This window comes from Gymnoscopelus braueri (assembly GCF_963280865.1).
Source record: "Gymnoscopelus braueri genome assembly, chromosome: 5".
In the NCBI taxonomy this organism is placed as follows: Eukaryota; Metazoa; Chordata; class Actinopteri; order Myctophiformes; family Myctophidae; genus Gymnoscopelus; species Gymnoscopelus braueri.
Window position 1 is genome coordinate 1,069,181 of NC_137606.1, and position 11,185 is coordinate 1,080,365.

The 11,185-nt window shown below is 38.7% G+C and overlaps 1 protein-coding gene across 3 annotated transcripts in view; it reads left to right on the forward strand.

Annotated features, from left to right (window-relative positions):
• Nucleotides 1–7,187, forward strand: part of map4k1 (mitogen-activated protein kinase kinase kinase kinase 1) — a 35,158-nt gene extending 27,971 nt beyond the window's left edge. For all 3 annotated transcript variants that reach the window (XM_080429568.1, XM_080429570.1, XM_080429569.1), the window contains 10 exons: nucleotides 353–429; nucleotides 842–902; nucleotides 1,770–1,872; nucleotides 2,273–2,331; nucleotides 2,425–2,528; nucleotides 3,061–3,238; nucleotides 3,705–3,773; nucleotides 4,861–4,953; nucleotides 5,301–5,427; nucleotides 6,244–7,187. In XM_080429568.1, coding sequence (XP_080285694.1) covers nucleotides 353–429; nucleotides 842–902; nucleotides 1,770–1,872; nucleotides 2,273–2,331; nucleotides 2,425–2,528; nucleotides 3,061–3,238; nucleotides 3,705–3,773; nucleotides 4,861–4,953; nucleotides 5,301–5,427; nucleotides 6,244–6,340 — 968 coding nt within the window. In that variant the 3' untranslated portion in view covers nucleotides 6,341–7,187. The remainder of the gene's footprint in view (nucleotides 1–352; nucleotides 430–841; nucleotides 903–1,769; nucleotides 1,873–2,272; nucleotides 2,332–2,424; nucleotides 2,529–3,060; nucleotides 3,239–3,704; nucleotides 3,774–4,860; nucleotides 4,954–5,300; nucleotides 5,428–6,243) is intronic.
• Nucleotides 7,188–11,185: the final 3,998 nt, after the last annotated feature.

The window sequence follows — 11,185 nt, forward strand, 5'->3', positions numbered from 1 at the left end:
CTGGGGGGATCATTCGTGCAAAAATAGCCGATCTACAAGCTCACAGTCTGTTGCGTTGCATGACATTGCGATCTTGTAGATCAGTTATTTTCGGCAAAGATATTTATTATAGACTGTACAGGTGGTATAGAGCCCTTGGGAATCCGGTCAACTAAGTATAGGGTTTCAGTGGCTTTTTATCTGCTTGTTTTGCTGTCTTTCTGTCTCCTTATTGCATCCGACTGTCTGTCTTTCTGTCTGCTTGTTTTGCTGACCGTCTTTCTGTCTGCTTGTTTTGTCTGTCTGTCGTTCTGTCTGCTGTCTGCATATCTACATTCCAAATCATGTGTAACTGTTTCTGCTCTCTCCTTAGATCAGCATCTGATCCTGGGTGCAGAGGAAGGAATCTACACCCTCAACCTCAATGGCTCAGAGGCCACAATGGAGCTAGTAAGTAACCTTGATTAAGTTTCCATCTATAGAAGTAATAGAGCTTTGCATAGTCAGTGTTTATTTAGGTCTAGTGTGTAATTCCATGGGTATACTGTACAGATTGAGTGGTTTTCCAAGGTGAATAGATTAGTAGCCTTATAACTAAGTAAACTGAATTAATTGAAAATATTTGTACCCTTTACAGGTTTCTGCAGTGTGTCCAAGCAGAAACCGTAACCTTAACCCTTTGAAAGTTTGGGTTCACAGTTAAAATGTTTGGATATTTTGACAAATTAAGGTGAAGGGAGACATGAAAACCTTTGGTTGGTTGGATGGATGGATGGATGGATGGATGGATGGATGGATGGATGGATAGATAGACGAACTGATAGACTTTGATTGATTGATGTCTTCTTTCTGTCTCTCTCAGTTGTATCCAGGGAAGTGTACCTATGTGTACATCATTAATAATGTCCTCATGTCTGTTTCTGGTAAGTCTTACCACTATTTACTTCATCGTACGACGAAGAGACAAAATAGCCAATCTATAAACAGCTTGTAGATCAGCTATCTTCAACGTTTTTTTTTACCATTTTGACATTCTTTGCCCAATGCCTATAATGACATGGTTATTAATATTAGAGGTTTGAAGCTTTAATTTCTTACTGTACCATGTGCTGTTTACATTTCTGACTAATCAATGAAAGTGGTTAAAGGGCAAAGAGAAGTTAACTATAGTTGCATCATCGTTAACCATGCTCTCTGTGTCTCAGTAAAGCCATTTGAGCCATCTCATTGCAATCAATTATATTAAAATCCCAAATGATTGACCTGCAAATTATGCAGTATATCATTGGCCACTGCAGTTCAACTGTATTCCTTGATTAATGGCTTTTAAATGAGTTTATGTGTTTATATTTTTATGGGGAACATAATACGTAACTACAGTCCCAGGTTTCCAGAAGGTGGCACACCAGTTTCCTGTTCTGGCATACAGTTTCCCATTGCTTCATTTAATTGACACCTTTACCACCTCCATATGGCCAGGACTCCCTTAAAACAGCAGGCACAGCCCGGACGTTTGCTGCGTGTCACTCCCCATCTCTCTCTCCCCATTCCCTGTCAGTGTACTATCTCTATCAATAAAGGCAGAAAAAGCCCCAAAAATATCACACAAAAAACAAAAAAACACCAATCTACACCTACACAGTAAAATTGAGAGTGTTACCTTAACTCTCTCAGAGTTAAATTAGCACAGATTTTACTGTACACCCTGATTAAATAAAGGAGGGGCATTATTTTGATGCCTTCATCTAAACTATATGGCTGCATGCTATATGACCTATTTTTGTGTCCAGGAAAGTCATCTCAGCTCTACTCACATTCCTTGAAGGAGTTGTATGAGCAGGCACGACGAGATCAGAGGATGGTTGCCCTGCCAACGCACAGATTGTTACCTAGGTAATACTTTAACCACTGATCGGGAACAAGCCACTTTACCAAATTGACTCACTCTTTTCTCTCTGTCACTCTGATGTGATGCTGTATGCAACAAAAATAATGCATTTTCTAAAAATCATTTTGTCACCAGAGCGTGAATCAGTCTTTGTAGAAGTTTGATGTAGAAATTAAAACTCAATGTGATTTGTTACTGAAAGACCTGTTGCAAAAGCGTACAAAAAACGTACATGGGCAAGACTTGAATGAGTGTTAATACAGTATATGCAGTATTTGTATTACAATCTTCACCAACCTTTTTTTTTTTTCTCCATATGACTCCGCTTTTGGAATTTTGACAGACAGTATTTTTTATTAACTTCTTCTGTACAAATGACCTTTAATCAATTTTCCCTATTTTCAGGAAACATGCAGTAACATGTAAAATACCTGACACCAAAGGGTGCAAGACCTGCTCAGCAGGTAAGATGAGCTAATGCATCTGATATGTTCTTTAAAAATGTTCTTGTGATGAATTTGAGATAATCCCCCAGAGTTCTCTCCTCCCTCCTATAGTTGGTAACGTGCAGCGAGGCTGTGTGTTCCTGTGCTGTGCTCTGGAGTCCAGTGTGGTGCTTCTGCAGTGGTATGAGCCCATGCACAAGTTCATGCTCATCAAGGTACACAGTAAAATAATCAGTGTTCATTAATTTTGGGGTTAATCTTTGCACCCAGTGAGGCTCTGTACAAAATGCCCTCTACTTCATGACTTTGACTTCAATGTCATGCTCCTCCATCGGTCAGAAGTCAAGACTGTGTGTGCGTGTGCGTGTGCGTGTGCGTGTGCGTGTGCGTGTGCGTGTGCGTGTGCGTGTGCGTGTGCGTGTGCGTGTGTGTGTGTGTGTGCACGCACGCTCGTACATGCATACATGCGTGCGTGCGTGCATGCACAGGTACCAGGTATTGCAATACGTATGAGTAGGCCAGATGTCCCCACAAGTATGGTAGAATTTGAGAATTCGACCTTGTGAGGACCATTGTCCTGGACCCCACACAGATGTCATTTTCATGGTTAACAAAGCTTTTTGGAGCTAAGGTTACAATTGGGAAAAGATTCATGTTGGGGTCAGGGTTAGGATTAGGCATTGAGGGCTTAGGTTTAGGGGCTGTGTGGATGGTTGTCACATTCATTTTCATGTCCTCCGGTCCCAGAATTTTGACTTCCCATTGCCCAGCCCCCTGCGAGTGTTCCAGATGCTGGTGGTTCCCAAGGAGGAGTACCCTCTGGTCTGTATCGCTGTGTCCCGGGGGCCTGGTCCCAACCAGCCAATCACCGTAGACAACATTAACCTTAACTCCAACACTTCCTGGTTCACCAGCACTGGCTTGGGTAAGCAGATTTTGAATGATTAATTCATAAACTATGAATCTATTAGTGGTAGCTAGAGTATGCAGCTATGTCACAATTTCAATGCTCAGTTTCAATGCATTGCTGCCTGAGGAAGGTTGTGTGTGACCGAAACGTTGCCTTAATAAATCAGCGTACGCGTACCTTGCAAGTGGCAGAGTGCGGGTTATCTTTTATTGTTAATGCTCCGTTTCAGCAACCAGCTGCGTTTCTGTATGATTTAAAAGTCTAATCTTATGGCCTGTGGTTTCATCATAAAAAGTATACCCATAAATTGTGTGTGTGTGTGTGTGTGTGTGTGTGTGTGTGTGTGTGTGTGTGTGTGTGTGTGTGTGTGTGTGTGTGTGTGTGTGTGTGTGTGTGTGTGTGTGTGTGTGTGTGTGTGTGTGTGTGTGTGTGTGTGTGTGTGTGTGTGCGCGTGCGTGTGTGCGTGTGTGTGCGTGCACAGAGAATCGATGCACAGATGTAGTGCAGGTGAACCAGTTGGACAATAGCTCATTGCTCGTTCTCTTAGAAAGTAAGTAAATATACGTTTGTACATTTGTTGTCTATGTGAAAGAGTTTTGTATTCAGAAAATCTTTCATTGGGTTATTCTGGTGTCTATCAGAATCTGATAGACTCCAGAATAACCTAATGAAATAGTTTGCCATTATAACTTTGCCATTACAACAATCCAGAACAAAGTATATTATGTATCACAAACATATCTATTATATGACTCAGACAAGGCACAAATCTGGTAAAGTGATCTCAAACGCCTGATTTCAAATTCATTAGAACATTCTTCTATATTGCCGCTATGTTTATTTGATCCAAGGCTTCAATGTATCTTCCCTTTAAGAAGTGTTACACTTTTATTTCAGTTTCATTTTACAAGAGCAGGAACTACCTCATTCAAACAGTCCAACAAATATCTACATCGAGCTGGTAAACATAGCTCAATGTATTGAATGTAATAAAATTCATATAGGGAGTAGTTGAGTGAATGATTTCAGACAGCTGTTGTGCCAGTCCGAACATCTCCTACAATTCCCCACAATTAACATTATTATCTTCAACTGCAGTTACCTGTCAAAAAGGTTCCATTGTAAAGATGAAAACGTTCCATTGTATTTGACCCGGCTTAGCTGATTAGCTGATACATGCTTATAATGACACCATAACTTGGAGTGGTAAATACACATGAAAATGTCTGTATATGATGATTTTTTTTTGGTGTGCAGATTTCATCCTGGATATAATAATAATAATAATAATAATAATAATAATAATAATAATAATAATAAACTTTATTTATATAGCACCTTTCATTACATGAATGCAGCTCAAAGTGCTTTACAGAGCAAAACAATTATAATAAAGCAGAAGTGCTTTACAGAAAAGCAATAATAATTTAACAATAAAGCAAAAAGGAGAGCAAAAGCAAAAACAAAAAACATTTAAAATAATGGCAAAAAAATCAAGCAAAACAGTGAAGACATGAATAATAACACAGATATATACTGTATCTATTAACTTCTAGCTTTAAACTATACAGTATTGAGTGAGTTGTTTCCTACCTTTTAAACTACCAGGCTAATAGGCCTCCCTTCCTTTCCTCCAGAGTCTGTACACATAGTTGGCCTAGAGGGGGAGCTGAAGAGCAGCAGGAGTCTGCCGCAAGAGGCTACCTTCTCCTTTGATGTGGAGGCTGTAGGTGAGAACTAAGTCTGAGATTATATATGACATGGCTGTAGATGTCAGACCATTGATGCCATCCCACTGTCTCTGTCTGTCTGTCTGTCTGTCTGTCTGTCTGTCTGTCTGTCTGTCTGTCTGTCTGTCTGTCTGTCTGTCTGTCTGTCTGTCTGTCTGTCTGTCATAGCCTACATACGAGCATATACAGTATGTATGTACGTATTCACAGTAAGTATGTACGTATGTATGTATCTATCTGTATCCAGCTATTCATCTATTAATCATGCATTGTAGCTCTCTACCAAACTCAGTTAAATATTCAGTCCATTCACTGCCCCCCCCCCCCTTCATTCTGTCTCTCTGTAGTGTATTTTGAGGACTCTCTGCTGGCAGTGTGGCGTCATGGCTGGCAGAGGAGAGCGGAGGACTTCAGTGAAGTCATCCAGGAAACAAAAGACCCCAGGAAGATCTACAGGCTGGTGGGGACAGACAGGTTGGCACACATACACCCTTACAGGTCTTTTACTCTCTGAGTTCAATTAACCCATTAAGACCTGAGGCCGATTCTACAAATGCCTTCTAAAATCAGTAGTTCTCACAGTTTCAAGATTTAAAAAAAAATTATGTTCAAAAATAGCAGATGTACAAGCTCGCAGCGCGGCACAAAGTGACGCGCTGTGAGCTTGTACATCTGCTATTTTTGATTAAAACTATGGCGAAAAATGTTCGTCGACTACCTTTTTTCACTGACGAAAACTAAATAAAAACTAAATAAAAACTAAGCTTCGATGCCTAAAACTAAGACTAAATATACTGACAATTTCATCAACAAATAAAAACTAGACTAAGATGGCAGGGAGGGAACTAGTGGAGAAGAGATCCAGTAGAACTAAAAGACAAGTCATTTTATGTTTGGTTGCGCTCAGGTGCTGCGCTCTGAAAATAGCCGATCTACAAGCTCACAACGCGTCGTGCTGCGACGCGTTGTGAGCTTGTAGATCGGCTATTTTCAGCATGCATTTTAGTTGACTGAATAAACTGTATATTTAGTAGACTATAATCTTATGTTATTTAGTCGACTAAAACTAAAACTTTTCAGATGACTAAAATATGACAAATCTAAATGGAATTTTATTCAAAAGACTATGACTAAAACTAAATCAAAATGTGCAGTCAAAATCAACACTGGTGTATACATGATGGCCTTGCTGTATCCTGTCTATTAGAGTTTAATTACGTTAATCCCGGCATCAGAATAATAAACTGGCTGTGCCATCCACTAATTAACTTCTCTGATCCTTTCAACAAGGCTGGTTGTCATGGAGACGCGTAACACCGAGGACCAATCAGGGATGTGTAACCTGTACATCCTGGAAATTGCTGAGAAATGCGTCCTCTTGCCATGACCCCCCGACCCCAGGCAACGGCAGAGGGCGCCATGGGAAACTCACAGCTCCTCTTCCACTGAACACCTCTATCCAAATAATTATGGAAATGAGGAGACGGGCCACAAATATTTGGACCTGCTGTCCGGCTTGTCCGCAGTAATAAGTTACCTTTTTTCAGAAGACTATTTCAAGGAATCGCTGCCTTTAGTATAAGGCAGAGAAGTAGTATGGCGTGCTACAGTTCATGAACAAGATTCAAATCCATGACGTTGAGTGTATACCCGTACCTGTATACCTCTATACCTGTGCCTATGTTGTATGCACACTAACCAGCTGACCCACTAGGATGCCCTATTATAATAGTAGCCTTTAACGTCTATGGATATGTGTGAGCCCTACAGTGGTCCTTCATTTTGCATCGAACATGGAAGTTTGGACCAAACATTTAAAAACAACAACAATAATATCCCTCCTTTGCTCTAAAAGCAGCACAAACCATAGTGTGAAGTGCCTTCATAGTGTTAAAGGGCAATTGGTTTGTGAGAAACAGTTTAATATCTATGACCAACATTACAGGTCTGAGTGGAAAGCCCAGGCCTAAGCTCCTCCTTTGAAAACTAATGTCAAGAGTTAAGACTTTTCTTGCACCTACTCTTACTCAGAATACTATAGGCAGTAGCAGTGGTTGTCTGCAATGTGATGTCAAACAATGTGTCTACAGAAACCTTCACCAACACATGAGCATTCAACTAAAAAAGGACTATTCGGGGTGCAATGCATAATATACGGTATGTTGAGTGATGACGGGTTTGTGTGTAAATGATTGATAACAAATGCACCTAATAAAATAAAATAAACTAAATTAAATGGGAGGTGTGTGTGTGTGTGTGTGTGTGTGTGTGTGTGTGTGTGTGTGTGTGTGTGTGTGTGTGTGTGTGTGTGTGTGTGTGTGTGTGTGTGTGTGTGTGTGTGTGTGTGTGTGTGTGTGTGTGTGTGTGTGTGTGTGTGTGTGTGTGTGTGTATTTGACTAAATTCCCACAAGAATAGTAATACCTGTCAAAATGGACTTTGTGTGGATATTTTTCAGGTCCCTTTAAGGGAAAAGATCATTTTCATGATTTCAGAGCTAAGGAATAATATAATTAAATCGAATACAAGACAGGCAAGAATAGCAAGGACATTTATATTATGAAGCTATATAGTGTTTGATCTGACTAGAGTGTCCTATAGGTTGAGAGGTTTTCTGTATAATTAAGAGAGAAAAAGAACCAACCAGAGGGACGCGTTTCCCCCCCCGTTGACAAAACGGTGGGGAGGGGTGGGCCGGTTCACACCAAAATGCCAGGGCTGAATTTTGGTTCCAGTCCGCCCCTGGTAAAAGGTAGTGTGAACATATACCTTTATACAGTAAAAGGTAGTTTAAACATACCTTTATACAGTAAAAGGTAGTGTGAACATACCTTTATACAGTAAAGGGTAGTGTGAACATACCTTTATACAGTAAAAGGTAGTTTAAACATACCTTTATACAGTAAAAGGTAGTTTAAACATACCTTTATACAGTAAAAGGTAGTGAACATACCTTTACACAGTAGAAGGTAGTGTGAACATACCTTTATACAGTAAAAGGTAGTGAACATACCTTTACACAGTAAAAGGTAGTGTGAACATACCTTTATACAGTAAAAGGTTGTGTGAACATACCTTTATACAGTAAAAGGTAGTGAACATACCTTTATACAGTAAAAGGTAGTGAACATACCTTTACACAGTAGAAGGTAGTGTGAACATACCTTTATACAGTAAAAGGTCGTGTGAACATACCTTTATACAGTAAAAGGTTGTGTGAACATACCTTTATACAGTAAAAGGTAGTGTTAACATACCTTTATACAGTAAAAGGTCATGTGAACATACCTTTATACAGTAAAAGGTAGTGTTAACATACCTTTATACAGTAAAAGGTAGTGTGAACATACCTTTATACAGTAAAAGGTCGTGTGAACATACTGTACCTTTATACAGTAAAAGGTGGTGTGAACATAACTTTATAGTTAAAAGTAGTGTGAACATTAAGCCTTAAGTTAGTATTTTTCTGTTGTTTTGCTTATGTGTCCATGGCTTGTAACCTATGGCTCATCAGTAGCACATGTCTTACACAGACCCATCCCAACATATGTATTGTGTTCTGTCCCACATATTTATTTCTTATTATATTCATAATATAATCATATTTATATTTGAAGTTGGCAACTACGAGTTCATGGCTAATGAGTTTTTTTTTTCCTTCACAACTGCAGTTTCTTTGTATGCACATTTATAGTGATAATTAACCAACAATATGTTATGAATACTTAATTAGGACTCTCTAAACACAACAACCAAACGTAAAAAACCCAACTAAGCGTTTCTAAGCTTGAGGGAGGAGCGCACCAGAAAAAGAGGAAGAAAGGCAAATACTTTAAAGAGAGACAACACATCACTTTTCTTCAGTGTGTGTAAAGCAGTGGACCGTATCACTTTAGAATCTAAGTCATAAAGGTAAAGGAGTGGACCGTATCACTTTAGAATGCAAGCCATTAAGATAGAAATGTCTGTGGCTTTAGACTCTGAAAACATTGAGATGGAAGAGACAGGTGATGTGATCTATGTCTATGAGAATCCCCAGAACGATGTAATCTATGATGATATAGACAACCCTCCATCTCAGGAGCAACAGCCACACAAGATACTGCAGTCTGGTAAGATATGTTATCAAAACCATCCATATATACAGGTAGATACTGCAGTCTGGTAAGATGTGTTATTAAAACCGGTACACAGTATCTCTATAGTCATTAAAAGAAACGGCTCATTTCAGATTTTTCATATTCCATCCTGATTGGCAAAAATTGTCTTTCAAAGTTTGCAGGAGTACTCTGTTTCGAACAAAATGCCTCAAATCATGAACACAGCATGCAATTTCCGTGAAATTTTGTACACACATTCCCATTAGGCAGAGGAAGAAATGCAATTTGAAAATGTTCAAATCAACCTCATGGTGGCGCTGTAACAGGCCGATTCGTGTTTTTACTTATAACTGCACCAATCAGTGTAAAACTTTGTATGCACACTCTCTAGAGGCCAAGGAAAAACCTTTGCCCTGCATTTTTTACATTTGCCTTTTATAGCGCCACCAGGAGGCAGACTTAATGTAAAACATTTTTTTTGATATTAAGCCTTCAGATTTGATCAAGATTTCACGCAAATCGGTACACATGATCTCTATAGTCATGTGATCAAGACAGATCTGTTTGATTTTTCATATTCCATCCTGATTGGCTAACATTGACATGTAATGTTTGCAGGAGTGGCCCGTTTTGAACAAAATGCCACAAATCATGAACGCAGCGTCCGATTGCGGTGAAACTTTGAATGCACATTTGCACTACGTTGAGGAACAAATGCCACCCTTTTAACATTGGCCTGTTATAGCACCACCAGCAGGTCAAATTTAGCAAAACAAATTTTTTGAACAAAATGCCTCAAATCATGCATGCAGAGTCCGATTGCGTGCACGGCCTAGGAATAAATGGCACCCTTTTCACATTGGCCTATTATAGCGCCACCAGGAGGCCATAATAACCTACCTGACCTGGCGGAGACTTATGCTCCGAGGAGCACTTTTTCTCTTTTACAAATGTGTTTTGCAATCACAAATTGTGACTTTTGTAAATATAAATTTGTAATTTTTACAAAAAATTATTATACTTGTGTGCATTTATCATAAAATATATCTGCCACTCCGCTTCATTACAGTCAAGATCCTCTTTCTTGACCGCGCTGTTAATATGGAAAGAATTTAGTTTGGAAATAAAGAAAATTGATAGTCCGAAATTGACAAGAATAAAAAGATAGGTGTAGGATGGACTGCAAGCAAGAAGGAGATCATACCCACATTTTCTGGGATTATCCAAAATTGAAAACTCATTGGGAGGGGATACATACAGAATTATTGACAATTCTAAACATTGATTTACCGTTAGGCCCAAGATTGTATATCATAGCAGTTCCGGAGGGGTTGTAAAATAAGCGAATAGTATTACAGATTCTTCTTTTGGTCCATGGCAACATTTTCAAGTAATGAATTATAACAATTAGTCAGTGGCAAGAGAGGTTGTTGAGAGTGTATACTGGGGGAAAAAATAACTTTTTAAGAATTTGGGACCTTTACTAGGATTTTAAAATCATATTTTGTTTTAGTAGCGTTATTCATTTTTTCTCGCTTTAGGTTTGATAATGAGGGTGGTGTTAGGTTACTCTTAGTAAAAACACAATTGTTATGAAAATTTACAATTTGAGTGTCCTTTTACTTGTTTTTGTGTTTTTATGTCTGCTGAGTTGCACATAGTTCTTTCATTTTGTTTATTTTTGTATATTTGCTAATAAAAATGGCATTGTTTATTTTATTGTATTGATGCAGAAAGGAAAATAAACATCATGTTAAAAAGATTATAATAAATACCACTTTGAGTGTCTTGTCTTGTTGTGTTGTGTCATCTTTTTTTTATTTTGCAGGTTTATTTGAGAGGCTGTAACACAACCATGTTGACATGAAATAGCAATGTAATAATGCTGCTTCCTTCACATGTGTTAACAAATGATACTAATTAAGCAACTTTAAAATATGGGGGAAAACTACTACAGGTCAAGAAAATTGTTGAAATTGGTTCACAACACAGTTTTATAATGATTATTTTTAGCTGCCAGCACATTTCTGTCATGTGTTTCTATGGTAACAATCTGGGAACCCATTCGGTAAAAACAAAAAACAAAACAATTACAAACATTTTTCCCCTTTGTTTTTGCCTCTGAGGACACAAC